The sequence below is a fragment of the Mirounga leonina genome, unplaced genomic scaffold (genome assembly GCF_011800145.1).
Source record: "Mirounga leonina isolate KUSES-001 unplaced genomic scaffold, KU_Mleo_1.0 Mir_127, whole genome shotgun sequence".
Lineage (NCBI taxonomy): Eukaryota > Metazoa > Chordata > Mammalia > Carnivora > Phocidae > Mirounga > Mirounga leonina.
Window position 1 is genome coordinate 8,735,275 of NW_023270316.1, and position 26,493 is coordinate 8,761,767.

The following is a 26,493-nucleotide window of genomic DNA, read 5'->3' on the forward strand; positions in this document are numbered from 1 at the left end:
AGCAGAAAGGGTAGTGACAGAGACGGGAGGATTTCCCAGGAACTGGCATGCAGCCAGGCAGAGCTAATGGCAACCCACCCATGCCAGCAAAGGCAGCCATGAAGCATGACCCCAAAGAGGGGCACTTCTTGGATAGGAGCTGCACCAACAATGAGGGTGAATCCCTGTCACCCCTTAGGGACATTGCACCATGTTTTCCCAGCAGCACAATCCCAGATTAAAGGGACAGCATTGCTAGGCCCCCAGTGGCGGGGGGGTGGGGAACATCTGACATAATTGACTCCTCTACTTGGTGCTCACAGCCCATGTTTACTCAAGGTACGGAAAAGGTAATTCCCCATATTGAATTGCTCTGTAAATGCTGTTCTCGGTTGTAACCAGGAAGTTCAATTTCCACCAGCTTCGGTGCCATGGTCGTCACCCTGACATTGGTATTCTCTGGCCTTGATACTCACAGTGTGGTCCCCTGGATCGGCACCGTCACTCTGAGCTTGTCAGAAATGCAAACATCCTGGGGCCCACCCTAGACTTCCAGAATTAGAATCTGCACTGTAACAGGATCCCTGGAGGATTCGTGTGTTTTGAGAAGTTTGTTCTAAGGTACTTCTAATTTTCACTAAGCCAGACTGAGTTTTGCGGGGTCCAGTTATCAGCTGTATAACTTTGACTAAAGCACTTCATTTCCTTGACCCTCAAGTCCTCATCTGTAAAATGGGCATGCTCATCCTACTTAATTTAACATGATTAAAGTAAACAACAAATTAGAATTTATCCTATAAACTGAGAATCCTGATCGAAATACTCAATTTTATTCTTATGCCGCATCTTAACTCAATAATTGGATTATAAACTCCTGAGAACAGGAACAATCTCTCCTCTACCTTTTTTTTTTTATCTTCCTTAAACACTGAGTACAGTTTTCCACCTATAATGAGGTTGACTATCTGACATTTACAAAAATCAACCTCCCTTGGAACCTCCAACCACCACCCCCACCAAAAAAAAAAAAAAAATCCGATTTCAATTCCTGATTCCAAGCACAAAGTGCTCCTGTCACTCTGACCTAATTCTCTGAGGTTCATCCCTCTAAATAACTGTATTGTCTCTATCTAAAACAGCACTTTGTTACCATGGTGACACACACATAATCGCTTGTGTAATTGAGGGTGGCTCTGCTAGTCAGCCCCCTTCCCACCAGACAACATAGAAAACATTCTACCCTCCTGCATGTTACTCTCCCATAGGTTTGCAACGAGGCCCTACATGTTTCTCAAACTTACATATACTTTATGAACACTATAGACCAATAGGAGCAGACCGATCGTTATGGCAGGAAGATGATTTGGGGGAGGAAATTGGAGGTCTGGGTCCCAGTTCAGAGCCTGACACTATTTTGCAATTTAACTTGGCATAGGACACTTGACTTTTCAGGACCCAAGCCCTCCCTATTTAAAGAGAGGTGAGGGAACAACGTGCTGGCTTAACCCTCCAATGTTCTGTCATTTTCTGAGTTGTTTCTAAGTGTCACTTAACTGACATTAGTTAAAAAACCTTCCCAGCATTAAACATTAACACAGGTCTTTTTCTATGGTGGGGTTCATTATCATGCCAATAAATGATTAATTATAATTCTCTGACCGGACCAATAATTTGGCAGGACTCGTATGATTCATAACTTGTGCTCTGTTGTAATGTTACCTCTGAAAACTGACTTACTAGCATTTATTGTTTTTTATTGCCTCTCCCAGGTGGCTTTTGAAAGAGAAGACCAAGTGACACATGTTTAAGAAGGGTTTAAAAGTTGGCCGTGGTTGGATTAGGCATTATTAATCTAGAGAGGAGCAGAAGACTGGTACTTCTGTGGCCATCTGAGCAGCAAATCCAGCAATGAATAACTCAACGGGCTGTTCGGCTAATGCAACAGTCTGTGATGGTTCATCCTGTGTGGTAACTAAGAAAAATTTCAATGAGATTCTCAGTGTGGTACTGAGCACTGTCCTGACCATCCTCTTGGCTATGGTGATGTTCTCCATGGGATGCAATGTGGAAATCAAGAAATTCCTAGGACACATAAAGCGGCCATGGGGCATATGTGTCGGCTTCCTCTGTCAGTTTGGAATCATGCCCCTCACAGGATTCATCCTGTCGGTGGTCTTTGACATCCTCCCCATCCAAGGAGTGGTGGTACTCATCATGGGATGCTGTCCCGGAGGAACCGCCTCCAATATCTTGGCCTATTGGGTCGATGGCGACATGGACTTGAGGTAAGATATCTAAACCTCTGCATACTGCAATCACATTGAATTAATCTTTTTAGAAGCCTGTGTTACTGTGATGTCCATCTGATCTGCCACTGATCTAGGGTACAACTGAGGAATTAAACAGAAGATTCAGAAATGGATTCACTCGCCTTCCTGTACAACTGCTTAGCTACTGGAATTTGGGGGTTACACTTTTATTTGCGCTTTTTAATCTCGCTCAGCTAACAGGGAGTTGGATAATTGCTATTTATCTTTGGGAAAAGATTCAAAGTTTTTCAAAAAAGAAATTCTTTCCGAGCCACAAGTGTACCTGAGAAAGTTTTCCTTGTTGGTACCAGAAAAAAAAAGAACAAAACAAACCAACCTCTCTCTGTATGATGAGAAGCTCTGAGTGCAATCATGAAATCAAATTGTTCATTAAACAGTAGAATCTGTGCTGAGACAATGGTCAACTCCACAACTATAGCCAGTTCTTTGAACAAGCTTTTTCCCGAACAAGCCTAAAGAAGAATTTGTACATTTGCTTCACTTCTACTGGCATCAAAAGGAAAAGAAAAAAAACCTACAGCAGCTTTTTTTAATTATGCTTACCTTACTATAAACAGAAAATGGTTTCTCTGCTTCCCACAGAGTAATCTAAATTGCAATGTTTGCACAATTCATCCCGTGCCAGTCTGAACTAGCACTGAGGGAAAAAAAATTAATGGAAATAAGACGAAGCATTAATGTGATGAGACTGAGAATTTTAATGCTTTAAGTTGAATAGAAAAATGTCTTTTTCCTTACCTGACAATTCCTCATTTCCTGGGAAAGGTATGCATTTCTGCAAAGCCTCCAGGTGTTAATGTAACGAGTGCTTATTAAATACTATACAGGAGGCAATCAGCTCTGTTAATCACCAGCTACTATACTCAGAAGAGAGAAGCTTAAGGTATAGAGATGTAACCACTGCAAAATGTAAAACTGTATTCCATGTTGATCCGGTGCCTACCGAGCAACTGGGAGCCTGCCATCTCATCTCAGCTGGTGCTGATCCTCCCAAAGCTTTAGAAAAGCCATACAAACTATGTGTCTGCACTTCACATATTTTTCACTTAAGGAAATACCATATCCTCCTTGTAAGGGATTTTTTCCCTAAGGAAGTCCTATAATGAACAAAGGATGGCAAGCATTGTTCAGGTTTAGTTAATCTGTGAACCACCACATAGCAATAAGGTCCTTTTAGACTTCAACTTAGTTTGATCCAGACATAAGCACTCAGAGGTGACAATTCTCAAAGCCAGCACCCACTACACCAAGGGGAGTGACCTGAATTGAATATGGGACTTTGACATCTGCTGAACAACTTTTATATAATATTTGTAACTTTCCAGCAAAATGGAAGAGTCTTCTACCTCAAGATAATGCCACATGTGTAATCATTTTGTAAGATGGGAAAAGTATGCGTGATGCTTATTTGGCCGTTGAAACAGATTTCTTTCTGCAGGCTAAAACTGTAGGGCCTTAATCTAAAAGCTGCAACTTACATTTTTCTGTGGCCTTAAGGAAATCTTATTTGTCTTGAAACAGATGACTATGTAATCCTATCTACCTCATACAACAATTCCTGTAAAAAATAAAAATATTAAAAAATAAGAACCAAAGTAGAATTTGAAACCTTGGTAGAAAACATCCAGCTGAATCAGTATATATGAATCGTTCAGCAAGTCAGAATTATCCCCGAATGGGATATATGGCATTGAAATTTTTAATTTTCGTTCCAGAAAGTGTGTACTCCACAGATCCCCCTTGTCTTGTAATAACAAAATAACACCAACGGCTCTCCGGTCCAGCAGTCACCTTGTTAGCAATTCCACCTATCCAGAATTCAAGCAAGACCCAGTAAAAGACTCTACACAGCACAAATAAATCCTGCTTGATCTCATAAATGTTCCTTACATGGACCTTCTTGATCTCCTAAGCCTAGAGCTCTGTTGGGCTATTTCCCAGCACCAAGAATGACAATAAGAAGTGGGGGCAGGGAACGAGGCACCAGAGGGGCAGGCCTGTGTCTTACAGCAGCACGTGGCCCAGAAAGCCTGGCCTCAAGAGAGAAGACCCAAAATGCCTACAAAACAAAGAAGGCAACTCACCGGACCAGCAGCCTCTGCATCACTTAGTCTAGAGCCCAACAGCTCTGTAAACACAACCACCCAGAGGACATTGCTGTATTGTAGCGAGGAATAACCCCTATCACAATGGCTCATAATCATTGAAAGGAGTTAAATTAGGCCACTATGTAAGATGATGACATTACGCATCACATATGTTAAAGGAAAACTGTTCGAGTTATTTCTTTAAAGCAAATTAAGAGATTATCACCTCAGCTATTGGGAAAGTTTTCCAACCCTTTCATTCTTCTGGAGTCAATTCTGTCCTCTAAGAACTTAACCTTCTCCACTTCCACTGGAACTCCAGAAATGGCAGCCAAGATATGATTGTTTATACCAACAAGTATCTGTACTGCTTACTAGTTGCTCGAACACATACCACACAATGCCAGCAGAACTACTCCATCTACATCAACTTTCCTGGATGTGGTTTCTGGGACAAGAAACTAAATCATCCTCCCCCCGCGCCAGGGCCCCCTGTCCCCTCCCTCAGCCCAGTGTCTCCCCACACACCTTTGTCTCCCCCTCTCCCCCTCATCACCCTACCATTTCTTCTAAACCTGGGAAGCCATTGCATTTTTCAATCTCTAGTGAAAAACAACAAAGCAGAGAGTTTTCCTTAACAAAATTATAGACCTTGCTCATTGAAATATAGCAGGTGATATTTGAGCTCCTTCTCAGATCACTCCAGCCTAGAAAATTGTTGCAGGAATCTGATTAGTGTGCAGGTATTTTCACCTGGTCTAGCTGTGCTGTGGGTATCCTATGCACAAAATGTTTCTGGGAGAAATGAAGGTGACAACTGTGGCAGGACCCATAGTTCGGGGACACAGAGAGGTCTGCCTCCTTTGTGTCTGCTGTATTCCCAGAGATCCCCCGTTTTCAAACCTCCTTTCTTAGCAAAGACCTCAGCCATACCATGCAAGGACGTTTCCTTCTCACTTTCCTTTCTTTGACTTCTTCTTTGGGGAATACTTGTTTGTGCATCCTTCCTTCCACTTCCCCCATTTCCTTCACTACCATCTATTAGCTACATTCCCCTTAACTATTTTCTAGTGTTAATAGTTTCTGGATTTTCCTTCCACATCCTTTGTTCTCTGGCTAAACATTGTTGCATTTTTCATCTTCCAGGTCCATTTTCATGGTTATTTCAGTTGTTTAAGATCCCCAAACCTCTGTCTTATCACAAATTTGAAGCAATCTCTCCCATTTAAATCACATAAATGCCCAGTTCCTCTCTACTCTAAGAACTAACCTAACAGTATTTTTGTTTTTCCCCCCTAAGTAACCAAGTTCTGTTTCTCTCATGTAACATTTATTTTTATTTTACTAGGTAGTATTGACTAGGCACTATTAGGAGTCATACACAGTACCAGTATTCCACATACATTGGTATTTAACCCTCAAGATAATCCTCTTAAGGTCAGTACTATTATTTTCTGCCTTTGACAGATGATAAAATTAAGGCTCATAACCTTCACCAAAGTCACAAAGGCAGTATATGTCAAAATCAGAATTCAGACCCAGACCTATCCACTTATCCCTATCCAGACTCTTAATCTCTGTTCAACATTGTTTCTATCACTTACCACACCCCCAATTTCTAGCACCAGCTGTATACACTTTGTCCTGATCTTTGAAATTTGGTGTTTCACTTCTAATATGATAGTCTTTGCATTCCTCATCACTGATGTCACCAAATTCCTCAACATTTACTGAATTCTCATTTATTGTTTTTATTTCTAAAAAAAAAAAAAAAAAAACAGTTATCCCTGGTGGTTAATAGAGCTAAAGCCAAAAATTGCAGACAAGAGAACTTTTTGCTTTTCTTACGTTTTTCCTCATTCCAATATAAACTCATGGTAGTATTTCTATTGTTGACATCTATGCTTCTTATAAAATTCCAGATTTCATTCATTTAAAATGATTTTTTTTATTTTGCTAACCTATTCCCCTACACTGCTCCCTAAAATTATTACCTGTGAATTGTTTTTCATCTCATTTTGAGTGGTTTGATATTATTCTCATATTAGTTCAAATGGCATCAACTTCCAGGCCATCTAGTCTCTTGTACTTCTGCAAAGCCTCACAGTCAAGGTGGCCCACTAAAGCTAGACCATTCCCTTCCCCAACTGCTGACTTGTCCTTCCTCATGGTCTTCAAGAAACTACTCTTGCCAAACTCAAACCATGACACAACTTCATAAATTGCCTTAGCAATAATTCAAAATTGAAGCTTTCCTAATGAAATTTGAAAGAAAAAACAAAGAGATAAGTAGACTTCTTCTAAACGTTGTTCTCATAGTTTAAAACGAAAAACTCTTGGTCTTCTCTTTGCTAAACGATCCAGGTAGTGAACACTGCTCCCTTCGTGCACCCCCCTCCTGTCCTCTCCACTCTGGAAAGTACATCGGACATACTGAAATAAAAGTGATTTCATTATGGCAATTACCTTAAATCCATTCTATTTTTTAAATAAAAAAAGAGAATGTCAAAGGAAGGGAGAGAGTTTACAAACTCCAGTATTTTAATTGTAAGTAGGACTATTTATGAAAAGTATTATTCTGGTTTTGGATTCTGCCTTAGCATCCCTTTTTTGTATCTAAATTAAGTTAACCTGTCACCATAATAGATGGTACTTCTTGGAAATGTTTTACATACATCTCTAGCATTGGTTGGTGTTATACTATTTTAGCTCCACTAAGTATTTTTTTCCTAAAATCTTTAAACACATTTTAAGTGAAGTCATCCCCAGTTTAAAAAAAAAAAAAAAAAAAAAGGTTACTAGGGAAGTTAAGCCCCCTGATAAACATTACTGCCCTGACCCTTTTTTTTTCCTGCCAAAACTGCACTTAGATATATTAAAACGAAATTCTCACCTCTAGCTGTTTTCCTTAGCACTGTATAGTGTGGGTTGTTCATGTTTGTGGGGGGCAGCTGGAGGAAGGTGGGGCCACAGGTGATATAAATAATTTCACATTTTCTTTCAAGTCCACATATAATACCTTTAAGAAATTACTACTCTGATAGTCTCCAATGCTACTTTTGGAGGAAGACCTTTCAGAAAAATTTCTCCGGTTTCCTGATTCTGTATTATGCCAGAACACACACACACACACACACACACACAATGGCTGGATGGCTAATACAGCAACTGACTTTTAATAAGATCTTTGCATTATTCTAAGTACTGGACTCACTGGGTCATTAGTCCTCACAGCCTATGAGGTCGCAACAATTTTATCTTCATTTCACAGATAAGGAAACTGGCAAAAGGAAGTCAAGTAAATTACCCAAAGAACGTAGTACTTATGTAATAAGTGGCCACACTTGCTTCCAACCCAGGCAGTGTCTGACTTAAATGTCTGGCCCAAAGATTTAACAGCTCAGTTCCCCAGGAGCAGAATGTGCCTCTGTACACATGTTCCTTTAACGGGACCACGAATACCCACTACCCAAAAACCTCTCTTCCGTCCACTGTCACACTGTTAAAAGTAACACCATTCTGTATAATTTCTTCCACGTCAAAACCCAAAGTCCACTTACCCAGCCAGGTCTGCTCACTAAAACACAGATGCTCTCAGGAGGAACAGTACCAAACCCTGGTTCTTCTGAACACACATTTGGTAAATTTCTTAGCTGAAATAGAATCCAGGCCCCCCTGCCTGCTTGAATATTTTCATTCATTTTTTAAGTCAGCTTCCTCTTTCTCAAGCCACAGGCATTGGGGCAATAATCTGTCTGCCTTCAAAAAAGACACTGAGGTCCCCTCCCTTGGACATGTGCTCTCCCCCAAGGGCCCAGGGAGGCCCATCTCAGTACAGACAGACACGGCATAGCCCCTAAAGTTTTGGCTGGTATAGATGTGTTTGCTCTTCTCTGATTGGAGGTCCACAGGGTGGCGTGTCCAAGCACCTTGTACCTTTTTAAATAATGAATTGAAACAGGCATTAACTATCTTCTCTGATCCTTGAGAACCCATGGGGAGGGAGGAACGACCCAAGACAAAGTAGAAAAACAAACCCAATCTCAGCATTTTGCCCAAGGCCAGGACCTGCACAAAGATGGGCACGTGTCTGTGTCCTTCCATCAGCCTAGATGCTGCTGCCGCCGGAACGTCTTTTGCAGGACTTCCTAATCACGAATTGCACCATGAAGCAAGCTCTCCCCCTGGAAAGCCCAGGTGGATGAATCAACCTGCCCATTTCCTTTCAGCATCAGCATGACGACATGCTCCACGCTGCTTGCCCTGGGAATGATGCCGCTGTGCCTCTTTATCTATACCAAAATGTGGGTCGACTCTGGGACGATCATCATTCCCTTTGATAACATAGGTAAGTAAGTCATCCCTCCGCTAGAGTTCTGAATATCCCCCTCCTATTCTCTGTTTATCTTCAGGCCAGGCTCAGACCCAGCTCATATTTACCTCTTGCATATTTATCTCATTACAAGTCACACCTGCGTTTCAATGCAGGTTGGCAGAATCTAAATGCCAAACCTTGACCCCAAGGGAAAACTTGCTTTTCTTCCATTGAAATCAGCAGAAGAGGGGCTGACTTAAAGGAAGCCAAGATTGCTGAGGCACAAGAGACTCTGTCCTTTCCTCAACCCACAGTACTATTAGTTCATGGGAACGTGAGTTTGCTCCCAGACCCTCAGATCGAAGTAATATTAAAAAAAATTCCACTAATGATTTAAAATTAGGGCACCTAGTAAGCAATCGTGAGTGTTGCACTGGGAAACTACCAGAGGAAACATATTGTAGATAACACTCGATTGTGAGCCCCATCTTGATTCAGAAGGTGATTTACTTCCACAGTCTCTATACCATGCCCTAGGAGTCAAGTCTGCGAGTCAGGACTCTATCTCCACTCATTTTGCTCCCAGATGTTCACCCCCACCCCCAAAGGGGCTGTTTTTCTGTTTCTGGGACAACAGATGACAGCGGGAAATTAAGTCGTTTGTGTTACATGGGATCAAGGGTAAGATGAGACAGTTCCTGGCCTTCCCAAACCAGGCATTTCCCACAGAGCTGTAGTCATAAAAGATGAGATACAGGTGAGATAGTACATATTACCAGGTACATGGCACACTGCATAGTCATTATTCAGCTGACAGGCTGCCTCAGGAGGTGTGGGTGTCCACTGAAGGGAGCTTAGTGTAAATGAAGCTAAGCGATGACTCAGAAGGATATTTGTAAAGGAATTCCTGTTAGCATGGGAAGCTGCATCTAAAAATCCTTCCCATTTCTACAAAAGATTCTTTCTGTGATAAAAACGGGATTGGGGTCTACACAACTAAATTAGAGCAAACTTTAAAAACACTAATCGGAGACGACTTGTATCGACACAAATACTCAATATGGGATTTCTCTGCACAAGGCCCTTCTAGTGATCTGGGGAACTCCTTCATACCAGATATAAATCTCCTGCAAACAGGTTTTAGGGTGACCCTGCAGAATTAATCACCTGCTATGCCTCAGGCTCCTTAACTCTCAGTCTGCTCCCTGGGAGAGCATCTTCAAGTCAAACAATGTAGACTGCTTGCGTGGTGTGCATTGTAGGTCTCTCAAAGAACCTGTTGAGTAAGGAGTTTAATTCTGTGTTACTTATTGTTTTAAAAAATAATTTAAGCTTTTAAAATATTCTCCTCTAGAAATTCATTCCTGTCTGGAAAACATTCCATGGCGATATCGAATAATTCGAACTATAGTATGAATGACTTACGGCACATCCTTTAATGTGAATAAATTTTGAAAGGAAAAGAACATGAGAAAGAGTAATTAGCACCTCAGTGGAGGTAAAGGTCATCAGAAAAAAAGGTCAGGGCAAAAAAGAAAGAAAATAGAAAAAAAAAGGGAGGAAGATTAAAAACTTTTTAATGAGTTTGAAAAACAAAGATTTAACTCCGCTTATTCACCATTTTGCCCAGTCTTATTTTCCAACCTAACCTTCTTGCTGTTGGTTTGTCCAGCCCTTTAAGAAAACAAACAACCTAATTACTTCACACGTTGTTCTCACTACTTTTTAGATGGGGAAGTTAAGGCCCAAGGTAACGGTTTAATCTGTCCCAGCTGAGCCGTGAGCTGGACGTGTCCCCACCCCCCCACCCCCAGGCTGCTCATGCTCTCTGTGGACAGGACTGCCAAGCCCAGGCTCCACACGATGCCCACCTAGCTCTGAAGGGGCAACACTCTCGCTGAGCCCTTCCCATGGGGGCGTCTGGGTGGAGGAGGGCGGCCGCAGAGCTGGCACCGCTGAACACAGCTGCAGCAGGTGGCCGTCCCTGCCCCACCTCCGCTGTCTCTTGGAGGGTGTCTAGCACCATGAACTATGCACCTGCCTTATCACCTAATTCCCATGGCAGCAGCGTGAGCTAGATGTAATCTACCCACTTCACAAATGGGGAAACCAGAGTGCAGAGGGGCTGGACAGTTTGCATCATCCCCACAGTCTGTAAGGTTCCACTCTGAGTCGATCTGGCTCCACGACCACCCCGTGACTGCCCGCCTCTCGCTTTTATCCACCTTTCCTTCCTCCCATACGTGCTCTGTGAACTCGATTAAGGCCCAGTTATGGTTCACATGGTGTAACCACAAGCAGATGCTTTCCGGTCTAATTGGACAGGCATTTGAGAGGGGGCGGGGGGAGGGGAGGTACAGGCACTTAAGGAAGAGGGAAAACAGCCCTGAGAAGGAAAGAGAATCTTTACCCCACTAGGGAGTCAAGAGACACACCAACCCACCTCTCCAGATGGGAGCCACACACTCTGAGCAGGAGGGAGGGCAAAGAGTGTCTTTTCCGGTCAAGTTCTAGTCCTGGAAAAACTGTCCCTGGCCTCATCTGGTCAGGAGAGGAAACACAATTTGGGCAGGTGGTCCTGCTTGCATGCTTATCCTGTAGCCTTGGGCCGCTTGGAGGAGATAAAGACTCTTAGCATGAGGGGCCCGACCATGGTTGGGGGCGGGGGCAGGGAGGTCACTCCTTTCACAGAGCCAACACATTTAAAATATCTAGTACCCAAGCCTAACCACACTGCCATTCCAAGCGCAGTATTTGCACTGACTTAAGCTACCATACTACAATCAATGCGTATCAAGATGGTTTTAATTTAAGGCCTAGAAACTTCACAAAATTTAGGGAATACTCTGGACACCCTGGGGAGGAAGTCTCCTCCCAAAGTAGCAGGATGTAAGGATACTCAAAGGGGATTTTTCTAGGGGCTCTCACCAGCACATCTATCAACGACTCTTCCATATCCTGTGTTCCACCATTTTCTCCCCATCCTGTCCTCCCATCTTTCTTTTTTTCCTGCTGTAGATATTCCTGTCCATGACTTATCCCTTTGAGTAATTTCTGGGAAAAAGTAACTGCTGACCTTTATATCGCCAGGAGGACCAGAAGAAATTATGTTTTCATCACTGTTGTGTTCATTTTAAATTCATATTTACAGCCCTGAAATCTAGAATCCATTTTCCAGTCTTCATTGAATCTAGTCCAATGCTAAGCAAAAACCACTCTCAAAATCTCATTATTCAATTCCACTTGCTCCTACTGCTTTAAAAGGATATTTGAAAAAGAACCAGCCCATCAGAAGTTCAAAGTTGTTGGCACTATGTTATATAAAAGCAGTGATTGGACCAATGAGTGTTAAGTAACATGGAGAAACAAACCACCTGTCATGGGAACAGCAGTAAATTTAACACAGGGAAATTGAAGTATGACTCTTTTATCTGTCTGGGTGAGCACGTTCTTGCAAAGAATTATAATTACTTGAGAAGTCGCCAAATATATTTATTATCTCACAGAAAATTTAAAGCATGCTTTTCAACCTCTTCTCTCACCTCTCTGCTCTAGATTTGAATAACCAAGCTTGGTCTGAGCCAGAAGTCATTAGCCCATGGAATGCCTGGAGAATTTTGAACTTTTTGTTTTATTTCTACTACTAGGAAGTAACAGGGAGATGGAAAATATCTGTGTGTACCCCCACAAACATAAACATACACACAGACTTTAAAAAGGTATTTTTCCTAGGATATAAAGATCCAAAGACCAAAGAAGCCAAGATTCTGACAAATTGAAACCAAAAAGTGTCAGTATAAAGAGCGCTAAAAAGGATTTATATCATCCATATTATCAATGCTCTGACAGTAATACGAAATTATTTACTGGAGTGGGTAAAGATGGAGAGTTTTGTTGTTTTGCTTGAGTCTGTTTTGTGTATTCGAGAAGGGAGACTGATCAAGCTTTTATCGAGCTGCTTACTCTTTTGTTTTCCTCTCTCCTGTGCTCTGTGTTCTGCTGATGAAATGCCTCTTCTGTCATATTTAGGTACATCTTTGGTCGCTCTTGTTGTTCCTATTTCCATTGGAATGTTTGTTCATCACAAATGGCCCCAAAAAGCCAAGATCATACTTAAGGTAAGTGTCCTTTGCCATAGGTTGCAAAGTCAAATGCTCCACAGTGTGAGTTCCAATAATAGGTCTATTCCAGCTACTAAACTGGTTTTCTCATTATATTATAAACCTCCATCTAGGGGGACTTGACATTGTTAGATATGCTGTCCACTCTTCTAGAACACGTGCCCCAGTCCCATCTACAGGGCAGAATTCTATGCCTACTTAGAGATACCCAACTCAAACACCGCCTCCTGCTTTTACCCTACCCTGTACTCCCACAGCACTTGGCTCTGATCTCTGTTCTGTGGGTCTGTATTATAAAATAGACCTAGAGAGCTGTTTTTGAAAATAGATCATATGTTTCTTATCTCTGAATCCATATGGCCAGTTCAGCACCTGGCATCTGGTAGATATTAGTACCCATTAGTAATTGGTAATCATTCATTCCCCTTTGCCAACTGTATTCTAGTGAGGTGAGATGGATATGGATAAAAGTGGGATAGAAAGACACAGAGGATATAAATCCAGACATTAATACAGATAAAGATATAGATAGATATAGATGTAGACATACATACATCCCACTGATCAGGACACAAAATAAGCTAGCTGGTGTTCTTTGTTCCTCTGGACCCCCCCCCCAAAAAAAAGTTATAATCTCCATTTTTTTTAATGTGAAAAGGAGAAAACAGTAACAATAGTGGTTTTGTTTGCATACGCTTTTTTTTTTTTAAAGATTTTATTTATTTATTTGAGAGAGAGAGAATGAGAGAGAGCACATGAGAGGGGGGAGGGTCAGAGGGAGAAGCAGACTCCCTGCAGAGCAGGGAGCCCCATGCAGGACTCAATCCCGGGACTCCAGGATCATGACCTGAGCCGAAGGCAGTCGCTTAACCAACTGAGCCACCCAGGCGCCCTGCATATGCTTTTTTAACTTTTGTAGAGTTTTATATCCTTTTTCTCACTATCATCATCATGAAAGGTGTCTAGGGCAAGATTTTATCCTCAGTTATAGATGAAGAAAGCAGAACTAAGAGAAGTTGTGTGACTCACCGAAGGAGGGAGAGCAGGAAGAACTGGATCTGGAGGCCAGGTCTTCCAGTTCATGCTGATTGGGTTTTTTTCCTCTCCAACAAGGATAATTTGCAAGCTAGAACATCTTCTTCAGGCTAATGGAGCGTGGACATTAGAGGTCCTGCTATTTTCTTAAAAATGAGAACCTAGGACAAGCACCAGAGTTTCTGGTGGGCTGACCACAGTCATCGGGAGAGGAATACACAGCACGGTGACTTCACTATCACAACTGTTGGGTCTGCTTGTGTCTTCCTTCCAGATCGGATCCATCATGGGCATAATCCTTATCGTGCTCGTAGCTGTTGTTGGAGGAATCCTATACCAGAGTGCCTGGATCATCGCTCCCAAACTGTGGATCATAGGAACACTATTTCCTTTAGCCGGATACTCTCTAGGGTTTTTACTGGCCAGAATATCTGGTCAGCCCTGGCACAGGTATGGTGCTTTGGTAAATCAGGCTGGGAATTTTCTTCCATAATAGCTGTAGTATGCACTTGTTAGGGCTGCTGTAGGGAAGTACCCCAAACAGGGCGGTTTAAGCAACAGAAATCTATTGTCTTACAGTTCTGGAAATTAGAAGTCCAAAAATCAGCATGCCAGCAGTATGGTTCCTTCTGAGGGATGTGAGGGGGACCCAGACCTCTCCTTGGTTTGAAGATGGCTGTTTTCACGTTGTCTTTTTTCCATGAGTGTCTCTGTGTCCAAATTTCCCCTTATGATAAGGACACCAGTCATATTGGATTAGGGCCTACTCTAATCACTTTACCTTAACTAAGTATATTTACGATGACCCTATTTCCAAATAAGGTCACATTCTGAGGTCCTGGGCATTAGGACTTTAGCATGTGCATTTGGGAGGACAAAATTCAACCCATAACAACTGTGAATACTGATAACAAATTCAAAATCTTTCACCTATAATAACATTCACCCCATTTCTGAATATGTCATTATATAGACTCATTCATTCCTGAATTATACAAGCCCCCCAGAAAGAAAATACTGACCACCTCTCTGTTGTTCAAATGCTTGGGGACCATTCCCCACACAATGCAGATTGAGCCCTTCCAATGTCTCCCATTCTCATTCTCTAAGCAGAATAACTTCAGCAAGAGCACTTAGGCTGGCCTTGTCCCACACAAAGGCTCCTCCAGCCAGCAGCAGGATGGACTCATCATTCCAAGGCACTGATAGTAGAACTGGGGTTAGCATGTGTGAGTCTAGTACCGAGTAGAAACTTTTCCTCTCCTACCAGCCCTTGTGAATCCATGGGCAGAAAGAAAAGAAGGTGTCAGCACTGGCGTGTGTATGAGGTTGGGAAAGAGATGAGCAGCACCGGGTAGTTGGGAGTTACATGTCGTCAGGCCGACCTAGAACTACCACTTACTGATCTTGGGACCTCAGGACAAGCGCTCACTCTTCCTCTGACTTTTCTCACCTGTAGAATGGGGGCAATAACACCTACATGGCAGATTTTTTATCAAGATTTAGTCAGAAAAACAAATCCAACTTAAAAATAAAGGAACTCTAACAAATACTCTATCTTGAGTGTTTTCTCAGCCCCTGCTCTGTGCTCTGCACTGTTACCAAGGGCATAATTGAAAAGAGTGAAATAAGCCCACTTTGAATTTATGGAACACTAACATAAATGATCCTGCTCTTTTCATATCTGCATTTTTTATTTATAAATATCTGCTTTAAATGTATATGTATTATTTAATATGTAATTTCATTTATATTGAATATATTACTTATTAATACAGATTATGACATAAATATTGTCTTTATATATAAGGATATATACATACATATACACACATATATACATATATATACACATATATAAAGATATACATGAACATATAATATATATAGACACACCCATATAGAGCTATTCTACTGCTCAGGGGCCAAATAAGCTAGTCGGTGTTCTTTGTTTCTCTGGACAAAAACAAATGTTATAATCTCTAAATTTTTTTTTAAAGATTTTATTTATTTATTTGAGAGAGAGAGAATGTGAGACAGAGAGCACGAGAGGGAAGAGGCTCAGAGGGAGAAGCAGACCCCCCAGTGAGCAGGGAGCCTGATGTGAGACTCGATCCCGGGACTCCAGGATCATGACCTGAGTTGAAGGCAGTCGCTTAACCAACTGAGCCACCCAGGCGCCCTAAATTTTTTTTTAATGAGAAAACAGTAACAACAGTGGTTTTGTTTGCATATGCTTTTTAACTTTTGTAGAGGTTTATATCCCTTTTCTCATTATCATAACAATCATAAAAGGTGACTAGGGAGGGCGCCTGGGTGGCTTAGTCGGTTAAGCATCCCACTCTCGATTTTGGTTCAGGTCATGATCTCAGGGACCTGGGATCGAGCCCACATCGGGCTCCCTGCTCTACGGGGAGTCTGCTTGTCTCCGTCTCCCTCTGCCCCTCTCCCACCAGCTCTCGCGCTCTCTGTCTCTCTAATGGAAGGATAAATCTTTAAAAAGAAGAAAAGGTAACTAGGGCAAGATTTTATCTATGTATATATAGAGAACACTTATGTAGTATATAATAATACATACTAAAGTTATATATCTATGTAGCTTAAGTAAAAGTACATGTTGAATAAATGTATACATTAAAAGCAGATATAAATATATACACATATATGTGCTTGCTCTCATTATATCTGCTTTTTTTTGAGAGAGAGAGCTCATGTGCACATGCATGAAGTGAGAAGAGGGGGAGGAGCAGAGGGAGAGGGAGAGAGAATCTTCAGCAGGCTCCACAACCAGCACGGAGCCCTATGGGGCTCGATCTCATTACCCTGAGATCATGACCTGAGCCAAAATCAAGAGTCAGACACTTAACCGACTGAGCCACCCAGGCGCTCCCACATTATATCTGCTTCCAATGTTATACAATAACAAAGCAAAAAATACTGACAATAAAAGCATAAATCCTCTCAACATGTCTCGTAGATGCCGGACAGTTGCTTTGGAAACGGGGATGCAGAACACTCAGCTGTGCTCCACCATCGTGCAGCTCTCCTTCACCCAGGAGGAGCTCAACCTCGTGTTTACCTTCCCACTCATCTACAGCATCTTTCAGCTTGCCTTTGCAGCAATATTCTTAGGAAGTAAGGAATAATGCTAATCACATGTCACTGATAATGTTCCTCTTTGAGAAATCCTCGAGTTGCTAAGATGGCATTTTTTGTGGTGGTGAATTATATAAGTTAAATTAAATTCCCTTTTCCGGGCAGTAAAATAAATGGGTGGATAAAGCCACCTATAATGTTATCATGACTTCCCAACTGCTGATGAGAAGATTGCAATTTTATCAGAAGTTTCTAGTAAAGATTATTTATTTTTATATATTTTATATATTTACATATATTTACATATATTTTATATTTATGTATTTTATATATTTGTTATTTTTAAATAAAAAGTAATAGAAGTCGATTCTCTCCACCAACTTTCTTTTTCTCAGTAATTAGGAAGGCATATTAACCTGTTAGGACCATTTTATTGTGTGTTTTTCTACATGCTTTCAGGAACCTCAAACTGGTCATTTTTTCCAGATCATCATCTTGTTATGCTTTGTAAATATAGGATATTTATCCAGAACAGTGGTATACAAGGGATATTTATCAGGCTAAGTTATACTGGAAGACAGACATATGTGCATGTGCATGTGTGCATATACTAAGTAACATCCATGTAATTGAAACAGTTAAAGCAAACACGTTCCTTATTTCAAGTCCTAGGGATAGCTAACCTGATTTTTAATTTTCCTCTACTGTAGCATCAGCTCTGATCCTCAGCCCCTGCCACCTGCTGGCCTTCACCTAGTTAAAGCTTTCCTTACATTTTGTTCTCCAAGGACTGATATGTTTAAACTCTATTTTTAAACTCTATTTTTTTTTTTCTAAATAAAGACTGATGTCTTAAGCTCGTTGATTTTTAAGGGAGGTTATATAGTGAAGGTGAAAGACACAAATAATGGGAATGGTAAGTTATAAAATGCCTGGAGGTCCAGTGTTATTTGGGTTTGGTTTTCCTTTTGTACTTTGCTCCAATAGGTATTGCACTTGCCTGTGGGCACTGATCCTTCTCTGCATTACTGTCTAGAACGCTATTGTCAAAACAAAGTTTTCCTTCTTGTATAAGACTCTTCCACTGATTTATCACTCACACAGGAGACAGGGGTCCATGGCCTAATTACCTTGTTGTCGTGTATGACAGACATACACCCAATTTGGTACACCTTGAGAGTTTTCCAAATAATTAGCTAGTGATGTCTACTAGAAAGCCAGAGAAAACAGACTGGTTGATAGAACGATTAAGTGAATTTACTAGTTGAATAACTAACTCAAAAGGGACTCATAGATAAGCTGAAGGAATGATGGGAAGGCAGGTACTGGTATGGTCTTATGCTTTCCCACATTTTTATCAGCAAGAATACAGATGAGGAAGTCATCTTTATTAATTACATGCAATGCCTGGAAACATTTTGGTAAAGGGATTAGAAGTCTAAATATTTTTGGAACAAGGAAAGGAGGACTGGGAAGGGACAGAGGGAGGAAGAGAGGAAGGACAGAAGGAAGGAAGGAAGGGAGGTAGGGAGGGAGGAAGGGAAGGAGGGAAAGAGGAGAATAAAAAATTTGATTAAATAAAATAGGTGGTGTGTGTTGAAGAAATCCCAGTTGAAAACAGTTTATAATAAAACTGTTGGGCTATTTTAATTAACCACAAGCTCCAGTCAATAGATTCAATAGCTCAGTGGCTTTGAAATTAGTATGTTGCTAAAGGGACCAACAAAGAGACATGGATCATGACATATCAAGATCTTTGGAGTCGGCCACTGTCTCTCAGCTGCGTATCCTGAGAGCTAACATTTCCTGAGCAGTAACTACTTTCCCAGGGCCATACTAGGCACCTTACTATTTTACCTCATTTAATGTTCACAACTCCCCTCTGAGATAGACAATATGACTATACCTATTTTAAGTGTGAAGTTCCAATAAATAATACTTTCTCTCCCTCTATTGACTTTGGAACCAATTGAGAAGTAGAAGAAAAATCAGATATGTAGATAACAAAATAGCACTCATTACAGATAAAACTTACGTAGAAAGTATGGCTCAAAATTGCGACCCCATGGGCTGATTCATCCCTCTCCACTGCCCCATACATGTGCACATAACACGCATATACGTACATACACTGCTCATCTCCCCTTGCCAGAAAGTCTGCCCAGGTGGGCTGAGCTCACAAAGATGCTGAGAAATGGCTGCCCCCAGAGACTAGCAGCCTCTCGGAAGAGAGGAAGGCTGATCACACATCAGCCAGGGCTCCTGCTTTGTGGGAAGGAATGAAGTCAGGGAGAGACAAAGTGTTATTCCAGCCCAAGTCCTCCCCAACAGAGAGCACTAGACCAAGGTCCTTGACACTGTGCCTTGGCATGCATCGTATTTACTGAGGACTTCAATGACTGGGACACGGTGGGTACAGATTAGGGGCCCGCTACTACTCTTGGTGGGCACCCCCTGCGGGGCTGATGCCTGCTGCAGTCATGTGAGCAAGCACCCCTGCCGTTGTGTGCCCGGTCTTCCTGAAGCACAGCCATCCCTCTCACCGTGGCTGGCTGTGAACTAAAGAACGCCTTCTGCTTTCTCCAAGCAACCTGCAGCCTACAGAAAGTGCAAGCCGATTTTGAGCCGTGGATTGTAATCACTGTCCAAAGCAAGCTTGCAGCTAATTGTTATGAAAGTCCACTCACCTCCTGTGTATTGCTTTCTAGTGTATGTGGCATACAAGAAATGTTATGGAAAAAACAACGTGGAATTGCCAGAGAGCAAAGACAATGAAACGGTCTCTGAGTCATCGCTCCATAAGGTGAATGAAGGATTTCAACCAGATGAAAGGTAGACACCGAGTGGACAAAAGAGAAGAATTCTAAAGTACATGCTTCTGTGATAACAAGATTTGTTTGTTTTGATGGGATATTGGGCAGGAAAAAGTTAAAGTGAAAATTTAAATTCCAGTTGAATCCATACATTAGTTTTGGTACCAAGTGACTGGTGGTCCAAATCCTTAATGTGACAAATATTTATATATATATATATACTGTCTTTGTTATCCTGAACCGGATTCTTACCCAGAACCTCATAACCCAGAGACGAGCACCTGACTTTTTATATCTTAATATAGATGCAATGAATTATTATTATTATTATTATAAACTGATCGATTTTCTTCAGTATTTATGATTGTAAAAAGATTGAAATGAACATCTTCCACTGACATATTAATTATTACTTTGAAAATGTTGCAACTTATTTATTTATATAACTTTGTAGTGTAACATGGACAAATATCTGACTTCTTGTATTAAAAAAAAAAAAAAATCAGCCTTCTCCAGTGACAGTCCAAAAGCAAAAATAAGAGAAAAGAGTTACTAAATAGAATTCAATCACCAAATTAGAATCAGGCCCATAACCCATCAGTGACATTATACATTGGTAGCTTTGCCTCAGGAGTCCAATGACGCCACTAGATTTTTTGGGAAAAGCAGAATTCTTTCCTATGGCTTGAATTTGACAAAGAGCTCTTCAAGCCCTAGAGAGGGATTTTCTCAATGTTTGCCTGCAGGAGGCAGGTCTATTCAGCTCATGGGAAGGCCCTATGGTAGGCATCATGGAGCAGGGAGGTGGCAGGAGGCTCAGAGACTGCAGAAGTACTGGATAAAACATCCCTACTCTAGTGGGTGAATTCAGTTCCATGCGAGATGATGGGAAATGCAAGGAAAAGCAGCAGTAGTAAAGGCCTGCTTGAAATTCATGATAAGAGTCAGTTAGATGTCATCAAAAAAAGATTGAAGTCAGGGAGCCATGAGGGAAGTGAGTATTAAGCAGTATTTGAAGAAGAAGAGGACATGCCCAGGGCCCAGAAGTAGGAAGGGCACTGCCAAGTGAGTTCTCTGCCTGCTGTGAGTATGTGTCACAACAGGAAGCAGGGAGGATTTGATCAATGGCCGCAGGGTTTAATGTCAAGGGGGAAACGACTGGCCACGCGTTGGATCTAATTGAATTTCTTTTCCTTCATTCTGCGGCAATAACAGGGCACATTCTTAACTCAGATCATAGTGGTTTAGTTCTGTTTTCCATTTGGACATTTTCCCTGCCTCATAGATTTCCTTTCGAATGTTTGGGCTCCAAAGGGCCTTTTGCATTTGGATGATGTGAGTTCAGATCCTGCTGGTGTTCCTCAGCATTAAAAGAACATGAAGATCAACTCTTAGCTTTCAACAGAGGGTGAGGGAATCTGCTTTAAAAATTGTAACATTTATGCCTTTTTATATGAGGGTCACATTTACAATTGAATAAAGCTCCTATATTTTTTTTTTCATCATTAGACAAATATATTAAAAGGGACTAAAGATTTTTATGAAGGCCAGTAGGGGAGAGGTGGTACAGATTTTCCATTAGGGAGTTTCAAAGAATACACTTCCAATGGTGCAAAAGGAAGACTCTGGGTCTGTCTGTTAGGTACCTTCTATGCTTTCCTCATCAAACAGAAAACAGGCAGGTGTACTAAATTCACACTGTGAATTCAGATCATCATTTCAGCATACCCAGAGTCAAGGGCCTGGATGCCAGCAGCTGAAGCAAGCAGGCTTTTCCTCCCTATGGGATCCAGATATGTGAGACAAAACTTGGCTTTCTTACATGGTATGGTACCTTGTGAGTTGTGGTTTTTTTTCTAATGTGCTAGAGGGAAGAAAAATAGCTGAGCTTCGTAAAATGACAGCTCTCTATTTTTAAATGAGTTTGAAAAGCCGATTAAATTATGTATTTTATTGCCTCTGCGAGTATCCTATTAAATGAGTACTTTATTTTAAAGGCTTGAATAAATGAAAATAATTTTTGTAATGTTTGGTCTATTCGAGTTTTTGTGACAACTGTCAAGATTTCTTCACTGTTCAGTTGTAGAGCTATAAATAAGGTGGAGTTTCTCTAATATTAAATTGTTCTCTGAAAAGTGCCTGAAAGAAACTCTTAATTAAATACTCCAATAATTAGGTCTCCCACGGATACAGATTGAGGTTGTCCCCAAGCAAATCATACTGGGGGAACATTAATCAAAGACTTAAAAACAGTGTCACAGTGACAACTGATTTAAAATAATAATAAAAGTATTACATGTACTTATAAATAAGACTACCATCACCTTTTATGAAAAATATACATATCATAGAGTAACATATATAAATATGAAAATGAATATATATGAACATATATATATTCACTATGAAAAAAATATATACACACACATATATATTTAGAGAGACACAGAGAAAGGGACTTCAATTATGGTACCAGTGCATTAAAATCTCACCAACAGGTTTGAAGAAATTCTGGATATGAGCCCCATCTGACTCCTCAAAGACATCACTCCTTTGTCCCTCTAGGAAACTTGCCTCCATTCCAGCAGGAAACAATTTATCTTTCTTGGAGTATTTGACAACTCATTGCCTCTCAAGCATTTACCTCTTCAAAAACCACATTAGTTTAGCACAAGAGTCTTTGTACTATGTTATGGATACTCCTGGGAGTTCATGAAATTGTCCAAGGAGTATGCAGGCATGGATAGGGAATCAGTTTCCATTTCTTCAATTTCCATATGTGTATTTTCCCAAAACTCCCCTGCTTGAGATGCCCCAGGGCTCCACTCGCCCTGGGTCGCCCCTCCCGCCTCCCCTTTCCTGGCAGGGCTCCCCCCTTGAAAAGGAAACCTACTCTAGCCACCCCTTCATCTACCCATGGTGGACAGGTCCAGAGGGAGAGACTTTTGAGCACCAACTAAAGGAATAATTCAGAATATTAGTGTCTGTGAATGGCTTCTTATCTTTTTAATTGATTACATACATATCTATTTAAGACTTTAGGACCAGGGTAATTTTTACCTGTGTTGGAATATTTTGAATATAGAAATACTATAGAGTGGGAGTGAAGACAAATTTCCATGAACATGCTAACACTTCCATCTCCAACTTTTTACACCCCACCCCCCAAAAAAAGCCTCACTCTTGAGGATAATCCAAATCCATATTGGAATATTTGTTAGTATTGAAAAATGAAGTCAGATTTTTTTTTAAAGAAAGTCTGATTTGGCTGATTGGTGTAACAAGGGCCCCTGTTTTGTCCATTATGAAATATGTCCATATGAATGGACATATGAAAATATGTCCATTTTTCATAAATTAGATGAGCTAAATCTGCAGCTCCAAGGTTTTAAAGAATATATGTAAAACATGTGCTAATACAAAAAGCATATTTTAAAAATAACCTAGAATATATAAAGACTCTTATAACCCAATGATAGGTAAGTCAATTTTTCAAATGAGCAAAAAGATTTGAACAAATGAGCAAAGAATAGCCATAAAGCAAATAAGCATGTGGCCATGGCAAATGAATACAGGAAAAGATGCTCAGCATCATTAATAGTTAGATAAATACAATACCACAATATGGTACTACTTAAATACCCATAAAATAGCTAAAATGAAAAATTACTGATGATAGCAAGTTTTGATGCGAATATAAACAGTAACTCCTATAGATTGCAGGTGGCACGGTCACTTTCAAAACTAATTTGCAGTTTCTTATAAAGTTAAGCATCCACTAACCACGTAACAGCAATCTCACTCCTAGATATTTTGCCAGTTACTAGAAATAGAGCACAGTAAGAGAAAGCTCAGGGGCCAGGAACTTGCAGAGGGGCTTGACTACAAGAGGCACAAGGGAACATTTTGGGGGTGATGGAAATGTTCTACATCATGCCTTTGGTGGTGGTTACACAACAACTTCAAACACTTGTCAAAATGCATAGAACTGTACACTTTAAATTGGTGCATTTTATTCCATGTAAATTATACCATTAATAAAGCTGGTTAAAAATATTATTGTCCAAGATGTAGCAGGGAAATTCACTACATTTTTCCTGACCCTCTGAGAATATTGAGTTAAATTTGGAGGCTCTAAGAGCTGTCAGCCAAGTCTACTAAAGCCTTTTGTTCGTATACTCCCTAGAAATTAAAAGCTCAAGTTCCAGAAACATTTTGAAAAACAGGTACTTCCAATGCTTTTCTTGCAACAAAACCGAAAAAGGTTCTCAAGGAGTTGTCAACCCTTGCATTTAAAAAAAAATGTTTTGAGGAGAGACCACTGTGATTTTTTTAGCATGTAACTTGGAGGAAGTTCAAATTTGAGGGGCTATAGATACCAAAAGTCCTTCCATTGTCATCTACCTCTTTATGTGAAACAAGGTTGATCAGCACTTAAACCTAGAAAGACAAAAGAGGGGAACAAAATAGACGATGAAACTTAGGCACAGAGAGTTAAAGAACTTTCTCCATATCACACAGCACGTAAGTGCAAAACTTGGTTTGAACTTGAGAGATTTGGCTCCATATTGTACTGTTGACCACAGTGCTACAGTAGATAATATTCGTCCACATCCATGGAATTACAAATATTTCATAAATGTGTTACTTCAGAATAAAACTCTACAGTAGAAATGGAATTAAAATATAAATTCAAGTAGAAAGAAAAATAACGTGAAATTCCCAAATATGAAAGCAGAACTTGTCCATGTTTTTTTTTTTTAATTGGACAATGGGTATCATACCCATGAGGTATGCAACTTCCATTAGATACATTTAAAAGTATGTAACAATTTAAAATTTGCAGTATTTTTCAAGGGCACCTGGGTGGCTCAGTCATTAAGCATCTGCCTTCGGCTCAGGTCATGGTCCCAGGGTCCTGGGATCAAGCCCCGTGTCGGGCTCCCTGCTCCGTGGGAAACCTGCTTCTCCCTCTCCCACTCCCCCTGCTTGTGTTCCCTCTCTCACTGTGTCTCTGTCAAATATATTAATAAAATCTTTAAAAAATAATAAAATAAAATTTTCAGTATTTTCAAAATTGTATTTGTAACTATTGTCAGAGATTGAATTTGCATCTATTTAATCTTATTATGAGAAATGCTAAATGTCACCTAAAAATGTACAAGGTATACATAGGTTTTTTAAAAGTTATTTAGAGGGTATGCTATCTAGTTTCTTTTTTTTTTTTTTTTTTTTTTTTAATTCCAGTGTTCTAGCCTTCTCTTAACTTCCTAAGGATTGCTTTTTAAAGTCTGGTCAGTGTTATAAAGATGGTAGGGGAAGCTAAGGAATGATTGTCCTTTCTGGAGATAAAATAGACATGCAAACACAACCATATGTCTCAACTATAAGCATTCCTAACTTACAGACCTGGTGATTACTATAACTGGAGATGCGTTGGGTAAAAGGTCCCCTACACAAACATCTGAGGAAGCAGTGATGGTGGGCAAGAGGAGGCTAATAGTTGTAGGGAACTGTCAAGACAGTTTCTTCATCTAAGTTTTGCTCGGGGCACAAGGTGGCAAGTTCCATAAAAGCAATGACTATAACATTCAATTTGCCATATCTCTATCACAAAAGCTGCTCAGTACATACTTGTGAAATTGAATACATTGGCCCTGTCAGATTATGAAAAATATTGCTCATTTTCAAGCCAAAAGAATCTTCCCCATAAACTTAAATCTGAAAGTAATAAATAGAAGTTGATATAGGGAATAGGGAATTTTTAAAAATCACTTCCAAATAGTTATTCCCAAGTTATGCATTATAATATTTCACTTTGTACCTGACAGGATCATGATTTTTATCAATTCTCCCTAGATTATTAAAAAATTTTCTTATCTTTTTTGTATCTTTTTATTTTTTTTTTAATTTTTTTTTATTAACATATAGTATTATTTGTTCCAGGGATACCAGTCTGTGATTCATCAGTCTTACACAATTCACAGCACTCACTATGGTACATACCCTCCCCGATGTCCATCACCCAGCCACCGCATCCATCCCACACCCCTCCACTCTAGCAACCCTCAGTTTGTTTCCTGAGATTAAGAGTCTCTTATGGTTTGTCTCCTTCTCTGGTTTCATCTTTTTTCATTTTTCCTTCTCTTCCCCTATGATCCTCTGTCTTGTTTCTCAAATTCCTCGTATCAGTGAGATCATATGATACTTGTCTTTCTCTGATGGACTTACTTCACTTAGCATAATACCTTCTAGTTCCATCCACGTCATTGCAAATGGCAAGATTTCATTTTTTGATGGCTGCATAATAATTTCATTGTATATACACACCATATCTTCTTTACTCATTCATCTTTTAGATTATTAAAATTTTTAATGGATAATTACACTATTCACTATTTGCTGTAACAAAAACGAAATCCTGCCATCTAGCAATCAGGTAGAATTGGAAGGATAGAAAACAAATATTTAAATTACATATTTCTAGCATGGAGTAGTCATTTTTAAAGCTTTCAGATACATACTTATTACATTGGGTTTCCAACTGCACATGGAGTCATCATTCAGACTATTCTTTGACTATTGAGTAAATCCATATTAGGTGTGATTTTAAGCACTCATTATTAATTCAGCCAACCAGAGCAAACCCATTAAGAGTATGTCTATCTCAAAATGAAATCTTGCCATTTGCAATGACGTGAGCTGAGGAGGTGAGAA

General features: G+C 40.3%; 1 protein-coding gene across 1 annotated transcript; it reads left to right on the forward strand.

Moving 5' to 3' along the window:
* Nucleotides 1-1,887: 1,887 nt before the first annotated feature.
* Nucleotides 1,888-19,799, forward strand: SLC10A2 (solute carrier family 10 member 2). Its single transcript, XM_035002930.1, has 6 exons — nucleotides 1,888-2,264; nucleotides 8,626-8,744; nucleotides 12,741-12,829; nucleotides 14,142-14,317; nucleotides 16,845-17,002; nucleotides 19,672-19,799. Exons 1-6 carry the CDS (start codon nucleotides 1,888-1,890, stop codon nucleotides 19,797-19,799), a joined length of 1,047 nt encoding a protein of 348 aa, XP_034858821.1.
* The last annotated feature ends 6,694 nt before the right edge of the window (nucleotides 19,800-26,493 follow it).